The sequence below is a fragment of the Lontra canadensis genome, unplaced genomic scaffold (genome assembly GCF_010015895.1).
Source record: "Lontra canadensis isolate GAN:19392208 unplaced genomic scaffold, GSC_riverotter_1.0 scaffold31, whole genome shotgun sequence".
Classification (NCBI taxonomy): Eukaryota; Metazoa; Chordata; class Mammalia; order Carnivora; family Mustelidae; genus Lontra; species Lontra canadensis.
The window spans coordinates 3,565,425-3,586,848 of record NW_022631025.1 but is presented as its reverse complement, the minus strand read 5'-3'; the positions used below and the strand labels follow the sequence as shown (position 1 = coordinate 3,586,848).

Here is a 21,424-nt window from a genome sequence, read left to right as displayed (position 1 = left end):
AGCATCTGTGCTTGTGAGTCAAACACCCCAAATGACAGGACTGGGCCAGAGCCACAATGCACCACACACAAGTGGCAGCCAAGGGCTGGATGGCGCCTGCCCGGCCCACTGCCAGCATCCCCTCCTCCAGGGTCCTGGTGGGGCAGCATGGGGCAGGCGAGGAAGAGTCCTTTCAGCTACTGAATTTTAAAAAATGAGTTTCTTTCAAAAGAGGTTTCAAGCTGAACATGGGTTCCAGCAGCTGCTACACAAGCCAGATGGGAACCATGAGAGGAAGGGGCCCTGCAGACCACAAGGCAAGAGACTGTGGGTAGAGGAAGGTGTCCTGGGAAGAGGCCAGGGGACAAGAGGACAGCTACCTGAGGTCTGGGCAGTCCCTCGGGCCTGAATGAGGCTGTCAGAGGAATGTTGCCAGAGTGTCCCCAGGACGCCCTGTCCCCTCAGCCAGAATCTGCCCCAAAGCTCACAGCAGGACAAGCCCAGCGTTCCTCATAGGCATTCCTACAGGTGAACATGGCTACGCATCCCTGAGTTCACAGAGCAAGAGTCTGGGCAGCAAAGGACCCCACATTATCCAAATCTCTGCTTCCTGAGAGAGGACAGTGTGAAGGCGATGTGCTCTCGCTGCCACACTGCTGGGGCTCAGGACACCTGAGGCCCATTGCCAGAGGCATCCCACACCTCCCCTCCTGTCCGCACCTCCGAAACGGGCCCCAGGCTATGTCCACTTCCTACCCAGCGTTCACAGATAGGCTGGTTTCGTTGTTTTAGGCACTGGAGTTACGATGCATTGCTGGCCCCACAGTCACCTGGAGCCGAGGGTCCGAGCAGCCACAGAGAACAAGTCTTGTGCTTTTGTATTATTCTTTATTTATTGGTCCTACCAACGTGACCCTTACCAGGCCCACTGTTCCTATGTGCACTGGCTTTGCAGACATTTGTGCCGTTCACCTGCGTCCCAAGCTGCGACGGACTGCTCTGTCCTACTCCTTTTCCATTCTGCCTTATTTTCTCAGAATCTGAAGGCATTTTTTGTTTGTTAGGGTCTGTGTAAAGGTTCCTTGGCAGGAGAACATGCATATGATCTTAAAATAAAGACAACATTTCTGACACTAAGGTAACGCACAGAAAAAAAATACAGTACTCAGACATCATTGCAAATAAATACCCCATACAGATGAAGTCATCGTAAATGTAACATTATTTCTTATGAATCAACACTGTAATAGAAGGTAAAAATAGGGCTCCTTATAACTAGGAATAAGAAATGCTTATTCCAGGAAACAGAATTCTTTTATCCTTGCTACTTAAATATTATTATAATTTGTCCTTTATTTTGGAGAAGGGAAGACACTTTCTTCCTCTGTGAGTACCAATTTTACCGTAAGCGCAGCCTCACTCAGCAGACCCGACAGGACACAGCCCTGGGCTACTGAGGAGCTTTACCGAGTTCTGTTTCCTGAAATGAACAGTGATTAGTTACACCAAGCAAGAGAACACAGAACGTCTCTTCCTCACAGCTGCAGAGAACACTCCGGCTAGCCCTCGCCCCAGCGCACGGGGCCCACGGCGCCGGCGCCCCTGCCTCCTGCTGTTCGCACCGCCGGCTTAGCTTGTCCCCCAGGTCCATTTGGTTCCCAAAGCACACTCAATGCGTGTGTTCACGTTCCTTCTCTCAGCCCCTGAATTTGCAAGGATCTGCACGGTGAAGAATCGCTGACTAACAGAATTTCGCACAATTGCTGTTTTCTTTCCCTCGACGAAGATGCCCAGGCTCAGGCACGAAGGTGCGCGCCCATTCACACCTGTTGGTCCACCCTGGCCTGCAACACTCCCGACCAGCTCTTTGCTATCCATGTCAGAGCCGAAACCACGCTGGGACACCTCCCTTAACTGATGAAGGCACTACTGGCAATGATTACTAACAAAAAGGTGTTGAAATAGAACACCCTAAAAGTCGACGACTGTAGGATTTTCTAAGTGTACCACAATTTGGCACAACAACCAGAGTAACAAAACAATTCCAATTTGGAATTTCACTGGTACAGTTGTATAAAATTCTGTTAATCAGTCATGCTTCACAATGTCCCAAAACCCAGAAGATTCTGGAATTTGTAGGTAATACTACTCACTCAATAATTTATCTTTTTGTTTTCAAGTGCCTATTACTGTTTAACCAGAGCAAAGGTCAAGTTTTCTTCTTGTTACATTGAACTATTCCTAAGAATAATAATAATACAATATGAAAAACCCCAGAATTGGAATACCCTGGATTTCTTAATGAACATGGCATTTAAAATCTGTAATTTCAAACATGAACCATAATGCCGTGTAACGTAAAAGGCTGCTGAACCACAGCGCGGACACGTATCGCTGAGCTCCTTGCCGGGTCGAGGCCTCCATCTAAACAGTCTAGAGCTACATGCTAGGAAAACACATCCATACCACGTGCTGCTGTCAGATCAGCACAGCGGGAGCTAAGACGGAGCGCTACAGGACCACGAGACAGACCACGGCATCTGAGACCGTCTCTATGGGAGGGATTAAGGAAGCAAATATAATATCAAAATATCAAAAGTGCACAGGTTGATCGGATAAAAAAAGGGTGTCTGTAGCAGGGAGCCCCGGTGCTGAGTGTTCCTAGCGGGTTTCTAAGCAAGCCTGGTGGCCACTGTCCGAGCAGGTTCTTCAGCGCTGTGCAGAGGCCTTGCAGACAGCAGCTGGTGGCCTTCTCAACACTAAAGCTTTTTCCCTCTGCCATTAAACACTCAGGGAATGCTAACTTGGAAAGAACTGGAGTGGCATATCCAAACACGTTTCTAAGTGGACTTTTGGGCTGCCCTTCCTTCCTCGGCGTGGACCCGCGGGAGGGGGAGGGGCTGCAGCGTGACAGGGCCGCGGCCGAGTCCTCCCGGCAGCTACTCTACAGCTGGAAACGGGAGAAAACAAGACAGCGTTAGAACCGGCACCACGCAGATGACCGCCGCCCGGGCTGGGGCAGGACTGGTGCGTTAGTGGCAGAAAAGACCTGCATGTGTTAGGAGGCGCCGCCAGCCCCACTGCCTCGGGGACAGCCTGCAAGCAGGACAGCAGCGGCAAGGAGCAGCGGGCGGGGCCAGCGGGCAACCTGCCTGCAGAGGGAGCGGCCCGGCCCCCGAGACCCAACGGCCCATCAGCAAAGCAGCCTGGTACTGGGGACTGGCACGGCCGGGCCCACCATCTCCCTACTCTGGCTGTCTGCCAAGCCCACCGTGGTCTGTGCAGTACCTTGAGTCTGCTGGGGACCGAGACACGCCTGGGAACGGAGGCGAGAGCTGTATGGGGGCAATGCAAACCCCCCTGGGCATGGAGAGATCAGGCAAGGAGCCCTTCAGGGAAAAGACAGAAGCCGCGCGTCCTGTGGCCCCCAGGGAAACAGGGAGAGAAATACTGCAAAGAAACGTGGGACCTCAGGTGGCTGTGGACGCCAGCGCTGGGAACGGAGAGTCCTAGAGCCGCCTGTGCTGCCTGTCGCCACGCCTGCAACTGCACTGATGAGGGGGACACACCACCTGCGTGCAGAACAGGCCCCGGGCATGCGAGGCTCCCTCTCCACACTGGGCTGGGCTCTGGCTAGAGAGTGGGAGTCCCTCGTTCCAGCCCATCCACTGGAGGTTTCTAGAGCCCTGCTCTGGGGGTGTGATGATGAGCAGAGGCTGCAGAAACCTGCCACGAAGGCTGGGACACCCTAAGTACAAAACGATGGGCTTCCTGTGAGAACAGGGTTTGGCCAGGCACTTCCGAAGTTTTTCTCAAGGAAAAACCCCAGGCCTTGGGCCTGCCAATATGTCACCTCACAGGCCACCAGACAGGTGTGCAGATCTCAGAAGAAAGGCTGAGCTCTGTGCCTCACGAGCATGAGCCATGCCCTGTGCATGCACGTGCCCAGACTGCAACACGCAGGAATCAGGGCTACTGTTTCTCTGGGCTTGGGGAGGGAACCGTGTCCCGAATGTGCTGTGCAGTGAGATGCCGCATAAACCACGAAGGATTCTGTGAACTATGCCAAGCTTGGCGTGGCCCCTGACGCTGCGCCTGGCACCGGGCCGGACCCGCTAACGCTGCTGCATTAGACACGTGCAGGGAACATGCAAGTTTCAATTTGGGTTCTGCCCCCCCTCCCCACCCCTGGCAGGAGCCAACGGCACACAGGCCCTGGGAAGCCACGTGTATGCCAGGACACATCACTCAGACCCCCCGACACCCCCTCCCCCACCAGGAAAGCAGCTGCTGTGAAGGGTGAGAACAGACACAAAGCTCACAGGGTCCAGGTGGAACAGCACGCCGCCTCGGCCACATCCTTCCCTCTGTGCATTAGTCACGGTTAAGACCAGCCTAGCACCGCGGTCCCACTGCTGCTGGGTTAGTGGAGGTGAAGCAGACAGGTGACGTGCGGCAGGGTAGCTGCAGCTGCGGCCCCGTGGCCCTAATCGCAGTAAATGTTATACTTCTCGCCACAAACCACCTGGGTGGTGAGCCCGGCGCCCTCGGCCCTGTCGCTGGCACAGGCACAGGTGTGACTTACGCTTGGGGTGCCCGGCTTGGCCTTGGAGGCGGCCTTGGCGCGGCCCCGCCGGGTCTGCTCGTGGTCCAGCTCGAGCAGCTCCAGCCGCTGGGTGAGTGCCAGCTTCTGCTGGATGGCCATGCGCAGCAGGGAGTTGAGAGTCTTCTTCTCGTCCTCCGCGGCCGCCAGCTGCCGCTGCATCTCATCCAGCTGTGTGATGTACTCGTCACACCTGTGGGGGAGCCAGAGGCGAGAGCGTGGCTGGAGCGGCTGGCAGAGCACCCGGCAGGGCACACGCAGTGGAGGACCCGCCCAGAGCGCGCAGAGGGCAAGGGGACTCAGCGGCGTCCTGCTCGCTGGGCTGGAAGGACGTGGCTGCCTCTCAGAGGTTCGGCTTCCTCTGGGAAGGGCTCCCCAGCTGGTTTTCAGTAAGGGAGATGGCAGCTGCTCTGCGAACTTCCAGAAGGCTAAGGGGCACCCGGCCCTCACAGGTAAACCCAAAGGCAGGACTTGCCTTGTTTCTGGATCACTGTGCACAGCAGGTGCTGAGTTAAGTCACCAGATGACCCACCAGAGTCTGGGAAAGGCACATATGGACATGACCCTTCTTGTCATCTCCTTACCTGGGACCTATGTCCCCTCTCTCCAAGGAGCTGGGAGAGAAACACCCACTCCAGGTCTGTCCCTGAGGGAGGCAGTAGTGGGCAAGCGCATCCCTCACTCCACCTGCCATGGTCCTCCCTCTTGCGATTCTGTGATCTCAGCTGCATTTGAGATGCCAAGTTGTTAAATGAAACATAACAGAAGTGAGAGTCACCATGTCACCACATGGTGAGGGACTGACTGTGGGGTCCTTTCCAAGGTCTTTGACCAGGAGGACAGGGAGCCTTCAGGGAAGCCTGGAACTTTCTTTCCTCATCTCTGCCCCCTCCAACAGCACGAAGAGCAACAGGCCTTGATTTGGGTTACAACCCCATCTAAACATAGCCTTAGCCTCCCCGACTTAAGAAGGACCTGCCTGGACCATCATGGGCCCGTCCCATCCCCGGTGCCTGCCCAAGACCAGTCCCTGTGGGTAGTGCAAACCCAAAACCAGGGCCCTGAGCAGCCTCCTGCTCTGACTTCCTGGGGGAGGTGGATGGGTGCCTATGTCCACAGCTGGCTGCCCTCCCCAGCTTAATCCCTGGCCAGCAAGTCAGATGGGGCACCCCACTGCCAGGCAGGGAAACTTCCTTGTGAATCTACAAACTTCCTGCGGAGTTCTGGGGAGCTAACTATACTCGGGTATCAGCCTCAGCCCGCACCCCCTTTTGACCTTGTGCCTCCAGCCCGGCCTCTGGGCCCTGGCCTCTCAGCCTCTGCCACCAGCCCAGTCCTCTTGCGAGGGAGTGCAGACGACACCGCACGTGACAGCCCTGGTGGCCTTCAGCAGCGGCAGGGGTGGAGCCCCCCGCAGGGCCTGACCCCGGGCCCCCGGCAGGAGCCATGGGAAGTACCTGGTGGCGAACATGGCGCGCAAGGAGGAGAAGGTGGCTGCATCCTCCTTGAGGGCCTTCAGCTCGTTACGCAGCTTCATCATGGTTTCGGTCACCATGGCCTTCTCGTTCTCATACTTGCTCTTCAGATTGGCCAGGGCCACCTCAGCCGTCTGGGGGTCAGAAACACGAAGGGCAGGGGGTTGAGAAACACGGGTCCCTGCCAGAGGCCCAGGGAGGGAGGAGCCCCGCCCGCCCAGCTGCATACCTGCTTGTTGGCCTTGAGCACCGTGCGCAGCGTGGTGATCTGCTCCCGCTTGGTGCTCAGCAGGGACTTCAACTTGAGAATCTCCTCCATGAGCGCCTCCCGGTCCTTATCTGCGGCGGGGCCCAGCTCCTGGGAGGCCAGGCGCTGCCGCGACAGCTCTGTGGTGCGGTCCACGGCCGCCTGCAGGTGCCTGATCTGGTCGCGGATGATGGCGATCAGGTTGTAGATGTTCATGGGCTCCCGACGCGGGTCACTCAGGGGCGAGGGCAGAGAGGGGCTGGGCGAGGGGCTGCTGTCCCCCGCCCCACCCTCTGTGGCTGGCGGCCCTTTGGGCAGGACGGGTGAGCGGCGCCCGCGGGCCTCGGGGCTGCAGCGGCCGGCGCCGGCCGGGCCCTCTCGGTAGTAGTCCAGCACGACTCGGGTGGGCGTCTCGTTGTTACACATGCACACGTGGTGGTAGAGGTTGGCCAGCTCCTCGCTGAAGGTCACCAGCTCGTCCTGGGCCACGCTCAGGCTGCCCTGCGTCTCACCCGCGACATCACTCACCTTCTTCAGCTCTGCCTGCAGCCGGGCCAGCAGCTCGCGGTCCTGGCGGCTGGCCTTCTCCAGCAGGGAGACCTTCTCTGTGAGCGCCTGGCTCTCGGCCTCATGCTGGCCCTTCTCCTCTGCGTGCCGGGCCTCACCGGCCTCATGCTCACTGCGCAGGGCTTTCAGCTGCTCGCGGAGCTCACCTGCCTCCGCCAGGGCCACACGGTACTTGCAAGCCAGGATCTCAGGCCCGTTGATGTCCACCTCATAGTAGTCGCCGTCCTCGTGGCTGTCACGCTCCTTCTCGCTGTCCAGGGCCGTCCGCCGCTCCTTGCCGGCCTGTAGCCGCCGCAGAGCAGTGAGGTTCTCCGTGAGGCGGCTCACCTCCTCATGCTGCTCTGACAGGGCTCCCCGCGCCTGCTCCAGCTGCTTCTGCGTGTCCTGCAGTGTTGTCAGCAGGCCCACCTTCTCCCGCTCCATCTGCAAGAGCACAGGAGGCCCGTCAGCAGCCCACAGGACCCCCAGGACAGACCCAGAGATGACCCCGCCTATGCCACAGCGATCACCCTGCAGGTCTCTGTGATGTGGGCAACGCGGGTGCCATCTGTGGAGCCTTAAGGGGCCCTCCCTGCCTGGAAGCTTGCAGAGCTGAGAGGGCCCTCCTTGGAGATGTGTGCCAGCCAGGGGCGGGCCGTGGTGCAGATGCCAGGACTGGCCTGTCCAGAGCAGGAGACCCTGACATGATGCAGCATGGGAGGCTGCACGTGGGCCCGTGAAGGGGCACGAGGAAACCCAGGGAACCCTGGGCCGGGCCCAAACTGCCACCTCATCGCCAGGACCCTCCTCCTCGGGGCACCTCCCCTGCAACTCTGCACTGTCACTACAGCAACGACATGGCCTGTACAGTGAACACCGGTAAGAGGGAGCACGGGCACCCTCAAGGCCCCGGCGCTGTGATGACCCCGGCCGCCCGCACCTGCATCAGCTGCTGCTTCAGCTTCTGGATCTCGGAGATGTTGAGCTCGCTGAGGAGGTCGGACACCAGGCTGGGGGAGGGCGGGGCGAGGCCGTCCTTGGAGGGCGTGGAGGTCCTGTTGTCTGGGGGCAGCTTGGCCAGGCCACCATGCTCGAAGCCATTGGCCAGGGCCTCGGTGTCGTCGCTGAGCTTGAGGCCGTCCAGAGAGACGTGCAGGTGGCTGGTGTAGAGGGAGTCGTTGATGCTCATGTAGTGGGACAGCTCCTTGCGCAGGCTGAGCTTCTGCTCTCGCTCCGTCTTCAGGGTCTCCAGCGCCTCCTCCAGCTGCCGCTCCGAGATCTCCTTGAGCCTGATGGCGTCCTCCAGCTGGCTGTTGAGGTACTCGGTCTCCTCCTCCAGACGCTTGATCTCATGCTTGAGGCCCTCAAACTCCACCTGGAAAGACAGGGACGCTGTCCTGTGCCCATACGAGGGGGACACACCGGCGTGTGGCCGCCGCAGCAAGGGCCGCTGGACGCTCAGGGGCTCTGGGTCCCATGCACCTGCTGCTGGCAGAGCCGGAGACGTGACCGGACCCGGAACCCCTGCATCCCTGCTGCACATGGGTCGGGTCACGTGAAACGGCAGCATGCACACACTGGCTGGAAGTTCCAGAGCTACTTCACGAACATGAATAGTTGGTTAAATATTCTAAGAAACCTAAAACACGTTATCGGCGCCCATGCAAGAACCATCACATCTAATCCTATCTGCAAGCAAAAGCACGAGCGCTCCCACGGAGGAGGGACATGCCGCAGCACTCCTGGCACCCAGACCTGGGGGCACCCCAGTGGGAGCAGCAGACAACCTGGGGTCACACGGACTGAAGCCGTGTCTGCGGGCGGGCCAGGGAGGTGCCTGCAGAGGTGGCAACGGAATTTCTGGAAGTATTTATCATTCTGTTATACTGGTGCAAGAAACGAACACAACCCAGGGGCAGGGAGGCTGGGAGGGGCTGGACTCCACCATCTGCCTCAGTTTCCTTGTCTCAGGACACTTGTGTATGACCACTGATATGCAGCGTCACAGCAGGCCTGCTGCTGACATACACACATGAACCCAGGCCTTCCCATGCAAGATTCAAACATCCAGGGCGCTGAGCTTTGGGGTTCCTGGGAAAAGGTCCCCCAGCCCCACCCTGCAGAGCTGTAGGGCCTGGAGAGGTAGGCGGCAGGTGTAGGCCTTCAGGGATCTCACATGGGTGTTCTGTCACCAGTGGAGGTGGCCCTCCTGACCCCATCACAGCCTGAGGTGACCCTACCTATTGTTGGGGTTATCTGAGTGCAGGAGATAAGAGCTCGGACCTCTCCCTACTGCTCCTCAGTGCCCATCGCTCTACCCGGGGGCCACTAAGGCCCGGGACCACACACAGAGGAGCAGGCGAACTGTGGGAGGAATGGGCCCGGACACCCCGCCTCCTGGGGCTCGGGTGTCTCCTCTGCATCACCTTCTGGATTTTTTTCCCACTTTTGCTGACTGGGACGCCTTGGCCAGGCCAGCAGTCAGCCAATACTACAGGCAGAGACCTCATTCTCATGGTCCAGGAGAGGCTGGGTCCTGCCCCCACACCCCTTAGTCCACCGCAACGTGCTGTGCGGCCCTGGGCTTGGCTCTGGGAAAGGAGGCAGGGAAACGCCAGCAGACCACAGACCCGCAAGCGAGGGCAGGGGCCGCAGCCCGGACACTTGCCTGGTTCTGCCTGAGCACAGACACCTGCTTCTGCAGGCTGATGTTCTCCTCCTCCAGCTCCGAGTAGTCCTGCAGCAGGCGGGCCTCTCGGAACTTATACTCCTTGATGTCATCCCGCAGGCGGCCACGCTGCGTCTCCACGTTCTGGTTGATCTGCCAAGAGGAAGGTGGGGGTGGGCAGCTGGCCACAGCGGGTCCCACTGGCGCTGGCAGCCACGCAGCTGAGCCAGGACCTGGCTGGGTTCCTTGACCTCAGTCCCTGTGACATTCTGGGCTGTCCTGTATGTGACAGGACTTTTCGCAGCTCCCTCCCACCCTGTGACAACTAGAATGGTCTCCAGACGTCGCTGACATCCCCGGCGGCAGAAATGATCCCTAGACAGACTATCTCCCACCTGTCCCCTGTTTTCGCGCTCCAGGTGGCATCTGGTTCCTCAGGCCAGCACCACCCCACTGGGCCCTCCTCTCTGCCTTCGCTCCTCATGAACTGGCCTCTCCACTGTGCTGGGGCTTTGTAGACAAGACCCCAAGACTCCACGCAGGTACACACGCGCCAGCAACGCTGGATGGGTAAGATGAAACAGGACTAGAGAGAAAGAAGGAAAACATGAAAGCAACAAAAAGGGGGAGTCATCCGGTGTCAAGCACTCCTGACAACCACTCACTACACGAGTCTCCAGCAAAGTGACCTGAGGCGGTAGCCAAGAGCGACACCAGAATGAACACACAGCACATGACAGGTTGAAGAAAAGGCAAGATTCACCCAGAAAGCAAAACTCCTGTTGAACAGGCAAAAATATGCAAAATGATATGGTCCGAGCGGCGATGTGAGGAAACACTGTCACTCACTTCTGTTGATCTGGAGAGGCAGCTGGAAATCCCTGACAAAGCCCCACACACAAGCTCAGGGCTGGCACCGCCCTTGTTTGCTGCCCTTGTTAACTGTCAGGGTTAACGTCTGTGGCAACGCGGCGAGGCCCCACATCCACGCACTTGGGCAAATGCCAGTCCAGACGCCACCACGCTGGATACAGGTGAGAGTGACGTCTAACTCAGCACACTCTGAGAGAAGAAGAGCACCCTCCATGACGGGCCTCCTCCCATCGGTTCCAAGCCCCAAAGAAAAGACTAGAATGCTCTGGAAAGAGGAATTTTGCCTCCAGACCCCTTCAGACTCCAGTTGTAACCTCAGCTCTTCCCTGGGTCTCCAGCCACTGGTCCACCACCCTCACAGCCACCTGAGCTAAATCCTTACACGAAGTCAACCCTCTCCCCTGGTGTGCGGCTCTGGAGAGCCCTCCCTACCACCACAATCACGGACTCATAAGAACCGTGACCGTGGGCTTGCCACGTCCACGTGGCTACAGCATGCCGGGTGCTCCCCACTTGTGGCTCAGCCCACCCCGGCCTGATGCACTTGCTCACAGCAACTGTCCGCTCAGCATGGGAGGACACAGGAGGTGGCATGGGGAGCATGGTCACGAGCAAGATCCACTCCTATTCTTCCAAACAGGCTTTATTTACTTAAAGCTCAACAACTACCTTCAAACCCAAGGGCCCTGAGACGGACTGAAACAGTAGGTGGTGGTGGGGAGGAGGGGGGTGCACAGGCCAGCCTGGGCTCCCAGACCCCCGAACCCCAAAACCTGAACTCCAGACGGCACGTGGGGGCCCTGGTGAGCTGAAGGTGCACACAGCCTGTGTCCTTGACTGACACGGAACTCCCCCCACTGTAGACAGTCCATGGAACGCGTATGCGCCGCGTCTGCTCCGAGCAGCACGGTCACCCCCGCCCAGAGCACCTCCTCACTTCCCACGAACACCAGGCATGTGCCTGCTCTGCCTCTCCAGAAATGCCCTGCCTACTCTGCCCTTTCTCACCTGGGGTGCAAGAGGTACCCAAACACACGTGACATGACCGGACACGGCCACCACTCGGGATGGAAGCCAGAGCCAGAACCCCGCAGCTACCGTCCCTCTAGACTGCAGGAAGAGACATGAGGGGTAGCTCCCCCCACGGCCAGGACAACCTTCCCAACTCAGGGTGATGGGCCCACAGGGAGACGCATCCCGTCTTGCTTTGTTGCTAAAAATGACGACACAGCCTCCAATCACAAACACCTGGGCTGACAAACGACAGGGGGTCCCATGGGCGGAGAGGTAAGAGGCACCAAGCTCACAGACTGGCCCAGGACACATGTGGCAGGTGAGGGCACCTTCTGGGAATGCTACAGGATCCAGATGCCTGCATTTTGGTTCTGCAGCAGACACAGCACCTCTGCCTAGCACACACCCAACTCTGAGGGCTCTGACAAGCTCCAACTGGCCACCACATGCTTTGGTTTTCCCCAAAGTAAGCATCTTCTCCCAGCCCGCCCGTGGATGGCAGCCTTACGATGGGCACAGGCAGTAAACACGTGACCCTCTGCCCCGACGGTGCAGGCTGTCTGGAGAAGGTGGACACGTGGGGACCCTGGACCTTAGGTTCCTCACCAGCAAACCCTCTCCATACCCCTCAGTGCCCCCAGCCCGTCAGCATGCTCCCACCTCAGCCCCCAGAGGCCCTGAGGAGAACATGGGAGCAGACACTCCCCTTCACTGAGGAAACCCTGAGGAGGCCCATGGGGAATGGCAGGCAGAACTTGCCCTGGACCAGATAGCTGTCCTCACACAGCCAGAGAAGCACCTTCAGGGCAGGAGGCACTGGTAGGTCAGGGCTGAGCCAGGCCTTTGTCCTTCCAGCCAGGGCTGTGCCCACCCTCCCTGTCCACCCCAAGAAGTGAGGCACCCCAGGTGTGTGTGTGTGTGTGCATGTTGGGAGGGGTGGGGGAGGAGGAGGGGAGACTCCCTGCCTGGAAAGTTCCAGAGCAGTGGTGACGCCCTAGGTCCTGGGTCCTGCAGCCTGGGTCACAGCTGCAGGAGCTCTGGGTGGCGGGAGGAGGAGCCAGGAGAGAGAGGCAGGAAGGAGCATCAGGAGAGGGAACCCAGGAACAAGCCTCATTTAGCGGCCTAGGACAACCACACAAGCCAATCAGAGGGACACAAAGGGGTCTCACAGGTAGTGACTCTCTCCTCCAGGCGCTCAGCTCTACTTCCCTCTGCCTTTCTCCCAGTGGGTTCTAGGAAGGTGGTAAGCGATGAACCAGGCTGGACCTGCTGTCTTGAGGCAAACAGAGTCCTGTGATGGGCCCAGCCCTGCGGCTGCTGCAGTAACAGAAACTGTCCACAGCTGTGTTATACGCACAGCAGCCGAGGTGCCTGTGAGACCGACACCTTACTCGAGTTCCTAGGAAGCCCCCTGCCAAGAGCCGCCGTCACCAGAAGGGCCAGCTCTAAAAGAGGGTAGGCTGGGGTGGCAGGTGGGCCTGCCTGGGACCAGGAGCCACCTTCTCCCGGCTGGGCAGGGCCCCCTGAAGTGCCTGGGCAGGTAAGCGTTCTCCGCGTGTAACTGCAGAGGCCAAGGCTCGGGTGAGCTTGCCCTGTGCAGGCTGTCCAGGAGACACCTGCCTCTCCACAGACAAGCCTTCCCCAACTGACCTGATCTCCTGGTGGGCTGCTGCACACCACACCCTGCTCCCCAGGAGGAACGAGCCCTTCCTCATGGGACCCATTCCCTTAAGACCCACACAGGCCTCCCGGTCCTCCTCCATGTGGGGCTTCACCCCTGTGGCCTCTTCAACATACCCACATCCCCTCCTCTTGCCTCTAGGCTATCTGCCCATGTGACAGTCCCCCCATCTCCCAAACCCTGGGCTGGGAGCCACCCCATGCTGAAGACCCACCTGGCACCTGACAAGGCTGCTCCTGACCCTAGCACCCGTCTGAGCTTGTGACCAGACGTCTCGCTTCCTTCCAGCTGGCTCTGGGTGGCCCAGACACCACCACAGCGGCAATCAAGCCTTTCCTGGCTTCTTCCCTGGGTGACAGGGAGCACAGATGTCTGCTGGGACGACTCTGTCCTTTATTCTGGGGCCCGAGACACATGGGGTCCACCAGGGCAGCAAGGACAGGGCCTGCCACGACAAAGAGATGACCTGGCAGGGTGCCACAGGGCAGATGAGGCTGACTCCTCACCAACCCAGTCCCACCTCTCAAGAGTAGCCCCCACCTCGCTTCCCAGAGCAACTCCCTGGAAGGCCTCGGTGTGTGCACGAGACTGGACTCTGCCTCTAGCCAGCTGTGGCCGTGCCCAACTCCCGGGGACTCTGCTTCTTCATATGCAAAATGAGGCTCAAGGCCACGTCCCAGGACAGATGCTAGCTGCGCCCATCCACACAACAGCACAGAAGTCAGAGGTCAGGACCCCAGAGCTGCTCCTTGGTTTCGCCATCCATGAGATGAGGTAAGTATGTGGATGCCCACAGGCTCACCAAAAAGAGGAGTTCTAGGGCAGCTGAGGCTGTCCCATGAGCTAAGCACATCTGTTATACAGGTCACATGACAGAGGCCATTGGATGCCCCTGGAAAGTCGACACTGGGGGCTAGACACAAGCTGACTGTCACGGGGGGTCTGGTCAGAGGACACATGGATGGCAGCAAGCCCAGGCACCAGGAGGTACAGCTATCGTCATGGAAGGGGTGTCCCCTGGGGTGACTCCGCACGGCTTACAGTGCATGTCACACGAAGGCAGGTGCGGGGCTGCACTGCTTGGGGACAGCGCTTGGTGTTGTGTTCCTGGGGTCAGGCTCCTGGAGTAGGCCTGAGCCGCGTGTGCCAGCCTCAGGGAAGGGAGGGGATGGCCACATCCCCGCCCAGGACCAGCAGAAGAGTTCAGAAAGGGTACGACGGGGCTGGCGAGGGAGGGGATGCTGGTCTGAGCCGGGAGTAGTGGGCTTGTGGGGCAAGAAACAGGGCCTTGAGAGGAAGAGGAGGCTGAGGGTGCGTGGGGTGGGGTGGGCAGGCCTCCTCCTGAAGCACCAACAGGAAGAGCAGGAATCCCAGCCCCACCAAACCTGGTCTCGCGAGGGACCAGCTGAGCTAATTTCCTGAGGCACAAAGCCAGGAGTCAGCAGGTCCCCAGGGTGTTCCAGACAGCCCAGACAAGCCCTTCTGGAAGAGGAGGAGAGTGGAATGAGCATGGCCAGCAGAGCGACTGAGACTGCCTCAGTAAGGTCAAACCCTCCTCCCATTCCAAGCCGGGTGATCCTGTGGGAGGAAGTGAGATCATGCACTCTGGCTCCACAACGGGATCCAAGCCAAGCTCCTCCCAGGCCCACAGGCCTCGGTGACCTCTGACCCCAACCAGGGGCAGTGACTGCTCCCCCTGCTGCCAGATCCTGGGCTCTGTCCCAGAGCTCGCCGGAGTCCCCCTCCTGGATCCGCGGGACCCTGACTGCTCCGTACCCTCCCATCCGGAGCATGAAACGGACAACCATCCATCCCTCTGGTCATCTGTCACCCCTGAAGTAAACAGAGGGCAGACAGCGGGTCTCCCTGCGGCCCAGAACAAGGCCCCCTGCCCTTCTGGATGAGAACCCGGGGGTCCCGAGGCCATGGCCGGGACTCGCTCACACGGGCTCGTGGCCACATGTGCTGGCCCTGTCGCTCGCCCAGCCCACCTTGAGGGCAGTGGCACCGGACACTTGCCCCCACCCCACCAGGCGCGCCCGTCACCTCCTTCAGCTCCTGCGCCACGGACGCCAGGCGCTCGTTCTCCGACTGCGTGTTGGCGAGCACGTTCCGCAGCTGCTTCAGCTCGGTCTGCAGCTCCAGCACCTTGCGCACGTAGTACTGCTCCTTGGAGGCCGACTCCTGGATCAGACTCTCCTCCCGGCTCTCGCCGTCCGCCGCCACCTTCTTGTGGTTCGTGTGCGCCTGTCCAAACGCCTGTGCAGAGACCAGATGCTCGTAAGAGAGAGGCCGACGCTGGCCAGCCCTGCGGCAGGACATTCTGCTCACGCGAGTGCCCACAAGCTGGACATCGGAGGAGGACGTGCCGGGACGGGGGGGCGCTGGATGGGGGCCACGGGCCACTGGGGGAGTGCAGGACACCTAAGGGCCACACAGGCTGCAGGAGGGGGCAGAGGCAAGGAGGGGCTAGGAGAGGCTGATGGCCGAGGTGGGCCAGGCACAGAAGGACCCGGGCCCAGCAGAGGGAGTGGCTGGGGGCCGAGAGAGACGAGATGGATATGGGGTGCGCAGCAGAACAGCCCCTTTTGGGAGTCAGGCTGCTGACCCAGGGGCCAGGCAGGGAACTCCTACCCTAGAACAAACAGGGCAGGTCTGAGGCCCCCAACAGCACCCCTCTGCCCCACTCCAGATGGAGAAACTGAGGCTCAGGGAGGCACCCTTCCACCGCCTGATCCTGAGTACTCTATTCACCCATCCGGGGAGGCCACGGAGACCAAGGAGGCTTGGGAGGGTGTGAGACCAGGCCAGGGCCTAGTGATGGCACAGGAGCGTGAACCAGGATACTCAGAACCAGTCAACAGACCAGGACCTGGGCAAAGAGCAGAAAGTACCAGAGGGGAGAGGGCACTGCCACACCAACTGTCAGATCCAGGGAGGGCTCTGGGCTGCAACAGGCAAGGGGGCCCTGCCCCCAGGCTCAGGGAGGAGCCCTCAAAGGGGAGTACAACCTGGCATGGTATAGCCAACCCAGTCCACCGCCTCGGTCCTGAGCTGCTTATGGCCCCCACCCAGTGCCTCCGTCCAGCCACTCCACACAGCCCCAGTACCCAGGACACAACCCCCAGGGGCCTGTGTATGTCCCCCGCAGCGGCCCCCTTCCCAGTGGCCACCCTATGCAGATTCTCTACAGGGCTCCTGGCTCACAGAAGAAAAACAAAATCCAGGGAGGGCTACTGAAGAAGTAGTTGATGTCTTTATTTCTTGCAGAAAAACAAGGGCATTTTCACTTATTTGCTGTTTAAGAAGTCCAGGAACTCTGAGAAAACAATTGGGAAACTGCATAAAGATAAGGGTGTTACTGCGCAGGATCATTTCTGATATAAAAAATCAAGAGACGCCTGGGCGGCTTAGTCAGCTAAGTGGCTGCCTTCCGCTGCGGTTGTGATCTGGGGCCCAGAATTGAGCCCCACATCGGGATCCTTGCTCAGCAGGAAGCCTGCTTCTCCTTCTGCCTATCACTCCCCCTGCTTGTGCTCTCTCTGATTTAAAAACAGATGAATAAAAAAATATTTTTAACAAATCAAAACATAGAAAGCCGTGGTAGACTGGTAGATAACATGGGGTCTCCCCTTCCCAAGGACGGCTCCTGATCATCTGCCCCCAGCTGCCAGCATGGCCAACTCTGTGAAAATCCATTTCCTTTCAAACCAAGTCAGCTCAGCTCTAATTCCCGATGCTGTCCTCCTCCATCCCCATCCCAAATAAAAGACCAAACAGAGCACAGATTCATGCCTACACAGGGCCTGGCCCAACCAGTGGCAGTGCTGACTGCCAGCTGCACACCAGCCCGGGGTGTGCCAGACCCCGCCAGGCTTCTGGAAGCACAGGAAGGACCCAACCCATGAGGTAGGTGCCCTGAATGAGAGCTGTATCTCCAAGCCTCCAGGCCAGCCTGACTGGGCGACCAGAGTACAACACACTCCTGAACCCCAAGCTGGAGTGTAGACATCTCACCAGGCAGTGGGTCAACCATCAGAAGCTGTCCCAAGGTGAGACAGCTAAATGTTGTGACGCACACAGGTGTGCGCGCACACACGTCCAGGCCTGCCAGGCTCAGCCCAAATCTGCACCTCCGCCCAGTCCCCAGCCCAGCCCACAAGCACTGAGACAACAGAGCTGGGGACTTGAACATCCTGCTGAGCTAATAAAACAGTCACAGGCACTGATCTGGCTCCCGTGAGCAGAAGTTACCATTAACAGGGAACTTTATGTGACTAAGCACCAGAGAGTGAGGGGCAGGGTTCAGATGAGCTCCGTGACAGCTCGTCCGCCCACAAAAGGACCTCTGGGTGTGGCACCGAAAGACAGACAATGGTGGGCATGCCGGCAGACCTTCGGGGAGGGGGTGGTGCTGCAAGGTGGTGGACAAGGCAGCAGAAGTGGCAGATCGCAGGCAAAAGGCACAACTGGTGCAAACCTGTGAGAGAGCCACTGGCAGCCAAGAGGAGGAGGTGGGGGTGGGGGCAAAGACATGGAGCCCGTAAGTGCTCTCTGGTCCTGACCAACAAAGCTGATGGGCACAACCTGAAGGCATCAAAGTATGTCCCAGAACAAAGCCTGGGAACCCACATAGGAATTAACAGCACCAGCTCCCAACACCATAAAAGGGAAACCAGTCCACCACAATGGGGAGAGCTCACCGTCACTGGGAGAAGAGCTCACCGTTGCCAGGGCAAGAGCCAGGAGACTGATTTCCATGGGTTCAGGATGCAGACCAGACACCGATCACACCCAACAGCAACCCAGAAGACTTGCAAGATGGAAGTACAAAAAGTGACGTGAGTGGAGCAACAGGTGGGATTAGCAGCCGGTTACACAATGTGGAAGACTAGTAAGCTTGAAGCAGCAGCACCAAGACTACCCAAAATAAAACACACGGAAAAAAAGACTGAAAAACCAGAGAGCTCAGAGTGAGCTGTGGGTCAAATAGGGAAACCAGAGTCCCAGGGAAGAGAAAGGGTGAGGATAAAATAAGTCCTCGAAAAATCATAATGGCTCAAGAATTTCCAAATTTGATGGAAACTATAGATCTACAGATGGTAGCAGCTCATCCACCCCGGAGCTCAAGATGAGAGAAACTACACCAAGGATATCACAAAACTGCCTAAAACCAGCAAAGGAAAGGACACACTAAAATCACCCAGAGAAAAGCAGCAAGTACAAGATGACAGCAGATTTCTCTGACCAGCCAGGAGATAGCGGAACCACCTTGAGAAAGCAAAACAAAAGAAACCTATTAACGAGGGGGCTACACCCAGTGAAAACCCCACAAAGGGAGTTCAGACAGACAAGAGCTGAAAGAATTTACCACCTGCACACAGGCACTGAAGACATTAAATAAAATCGCTCAGGCAGAAGAAAAACAGTACCAGATGGAAATCTAGATTTAGAAGGAGGAGCGGAAAGCACCAGAAATGAAAATCATGGAATATAAGATAAATATAAATATATATAAATATAAGACTTGCTTTATTGTTTTTTTTTAATATTTTATTTATTTATTCAGACAGAGATCACAAGCAGGCAGAGAAGCAGGCAGAGAGAGGAGGAAGCAGGCTCCCTGCTGAGCAGAGAGCCCGATGTGGGGCTCGATCCCAGGACCCTGGGATCATGACCTGAGTCGAAGGCAGAGGCTTTAACCCACTGAGCCACCCAGGCGCCCCAGGACTTGCTTTACTGTTAAAGGCCCTTTAAGATAATGAATTAGAGACTCGATGCAATCCCTACCAAAATTCCAATGGCCTTTTTTTGCAGAAATGGAAATTCATACGGGATTGCAAGGGGCCCAAAATAGCTAAAACAATATTAGAAACAAAGCAGGAAGACTCAAATTCTCTATTTCAAAACTTAATGCTACAGTGACCATGACAGTGTGATACTGGCATTAAGACAGTATAGCCCAATGGAACAGAAGAGTCCAGAAATAAACCCCTACATATGTGGTCAACTGATTTTTTTTTTTTTTTTACTTGACAGAGAGAGATCACAAGTAGGCAGAGAGGCAGGCAGAGAGGGCAGGGGAAGCAGGCTCCCCGTTGAGCAGAGAGCCTGATATGGGGCTCGATCCCAGGACCCTGAGATCATGACCTGAGCAGAAGGCAGAGGCTTAACCCACTGAGCCACCCAGGTGCCCCTGGTCAACTGATTTTTGACAAGGGTAAAAAGGTAGTTCAGTGATGAAAGAATAGGTTTTCAACAAATGGTGCTGGGACAAATGGATAGCCCTGTGCAAAGAATAAAGTCGAATCCCTACTTCACATTATATACACAAATTAACTCAAAATGGATCAGAGACCTCAACGCAAGAACTACAACTAAAACTCAGGAAAAAAACAGGGATTAATCTTTGTCACCTCATTGGCATTCTTAATATTGATACCATAAGCATGAGCAAAAACAACAAAAATAAACTGGGCTTCATCAAAATTAAAACATTTGTGTATCAAAGGACACTATCAAGTGAAAAGACAAGCTATGCAATAGGAGAAAATAGTTTTTTTCTTTTTAAGATTTATTTATCTGGGGGCACCTGGGGGGTCAGTCAGTGAAGTGTCCACCTTCGCCTCAGGTCATGATCCCAGAGTCCTGGGATTGAGCCCTAAGGTCCCGCTCCATGCTCAGTGCAGAGTCTGCTTGAGGATTCTCTCTCTCCCTCTGCCCCCTCCTGCACACACACTCTTTCTCCCACATAAATATCTTTTTAAAAGAACACTTTTTTATCTGACAGAGAGACAGGTGAGCACAAGCAGGGGGTGTGGCTGGCAGAGGGAGCAGGAGAAGCAGACTCCCCACCAAGCAGGGAGCCTAATGTGGGGCATGAGGCCAAGACCCAGGGACCACGACCTGAGCGGAAGGCCGATGCTCAACTGACTGGGCCACCCACGCGCCCCCATGAAGAGTTCTTTAGTGAGAATGAGTTTAGCCAGGTTGCAAGATACAAGATCAATGTACCAAAAATCAAACACTTCTACATATAAGGAATGATGAGGAATGAACAATCAGAAAGTGAAAATTTTTAAAATGCTACTTATAATAGCATCAAAAATATTAAATGCTGGGAACCCTGGGTGGCTCAATTGGTTAAGTGCCTGCCTTCGGCTTGGGTCATGATCCCAGGGTCCTGAGACTGAGTCCCACATTGGGCTCCCTGCTCCACGGTTAGCCTGCTTCTCCCTCTCCCCCCTGCTTATGTTCCCTTTCTCACTGTGTCTTTCTCTGTCAAAAAAATAAATAAAATCTTCAACAAAAAATTTTTTTTTAGAGCACACACATGCTTGGGAGCAGGGACAGACAGGGAGAAAATCCCAAGCAGGTTCCACACGTGGTGCAGAGCCCAATGTGGGGCTCGATCTCAGGACCCTGAGATCATGATCTGAGCCAAAGTCAAGAGCTGGACATTCAACTGAGCCACCCAGTGTTAAGAATATAACAACAACAACAACAACAAAAGAATTTAACATTCTTTTTTTTTTCTTTCAAGATTTTATTTATTTATTTGTCAGAGAGAGAGAGAGAGCAGAAGCACAGAGAGCTGCAGGCAGAACCGGAAGAGCAGGCAGAGGGAGAAGCAGGCTCCCTGCTGAGCAAGGAGCCCTATGTGGGACTCCATCCCAGGACCCTGGGATCATGACCTGAGCCGAAGGCAGATGCTTAATGAACTGAGCTCCCCAGGCTTCCCAAGAATATACCAATATTCTTAATATTGTCCATTCTCCACAAATTTATCTTTCAATTCATCACAATGACAATAAAAATCCCAGCATTTTTGGTAGAAATTGATCAGCTGATTCTAAAATTCACATGGATATTAAAATGACCTAGAATAACCAAAATGACTTCAAAAGAAAAACAAAGTAGAAGGACCTGATTTCAATACTTAGGCCATTTGGTGGCAAACAGATAACCTTGTAACAAACAGTGCTGGAATGAATGAGTATCAGTATGCAAAAAATCAACTTCAATCCCTATCTTACAGCATTTTGAAAATTAATTTAAAATGGGTCATAAGGGGCACCTGGGTGGCTCAGTGGGTTAAAGCCTCTGCCTTTGGCTCGGGTCATGATCCCAGAGGCCTGGGATCGAACCCCACATTGGGCTCCCTGCTTGGCGGGGAGTCTGCTTCTCCCTCTCTCTCTGCCTGCCTCTCTGCCTACTTGTGATCTCTTTCTCTGTCAAAATAAATAAAATCTTAAACAAAAAAAAAATGGGTCATAAGTTTAAACATTCTAAGTCTAAGACTTCCAGGGAAAACAAGAGAAACTGTTTGTGACCTTAG

General features: G+C 56.5%; 1 protein-coding gene across 2 annotated transcripts in view; it reads right to left on the bottom strand.

Moving 5' to 3' along the window:
• Window positions 1-1,594: 1,594 nt before the first annotated feature.
• BICD2 (BICD cargo adaptor 2) overlaps window positions 1,595-21,424 on the bottom strand; it is a 43,044-nt gene continuing 23,214 nt past the window's right edge. The window contains exons 2-8 of one of the 2 annotated variants that reach the window (XM_032866457.1): window positions 15,133-15,345; window positions 9,519-9,671; window positions 7,791-8,225; window positions 6,287-7,294; window positions 6,040-6,191; window positions 4,565-4,775; window positions 1,595-2,929 (exon numbers count right to left, since the gene is read on the bottom strand). In XM_032866457.1, the coding sequence (XP_032722348.1) occupies window positions 2,924-2,929; window positions 4,565-4,775; window positions 6,040-6,191; window positions 6,287-7,294; window positions 7,791-8,225; window positions 9,519-9,671; window positions 15,133-15,345 (2,178 nt within the window). In that variant the 3' untranslated portion in view covers window positions 1,595-2,923. Of the gene's footprint in view, window positions 2,930-4,198; window positions 4,776-6,039; window positions 6,192-6,286; window positions 7,295-7,790; window positions 8,226-9,518; window positions 9,672-15,132; window positions 15,346-21,424 lie in introns of those variants that run through there. The other variant, XM_032866456.1, reaches the window with a different exon arrangement.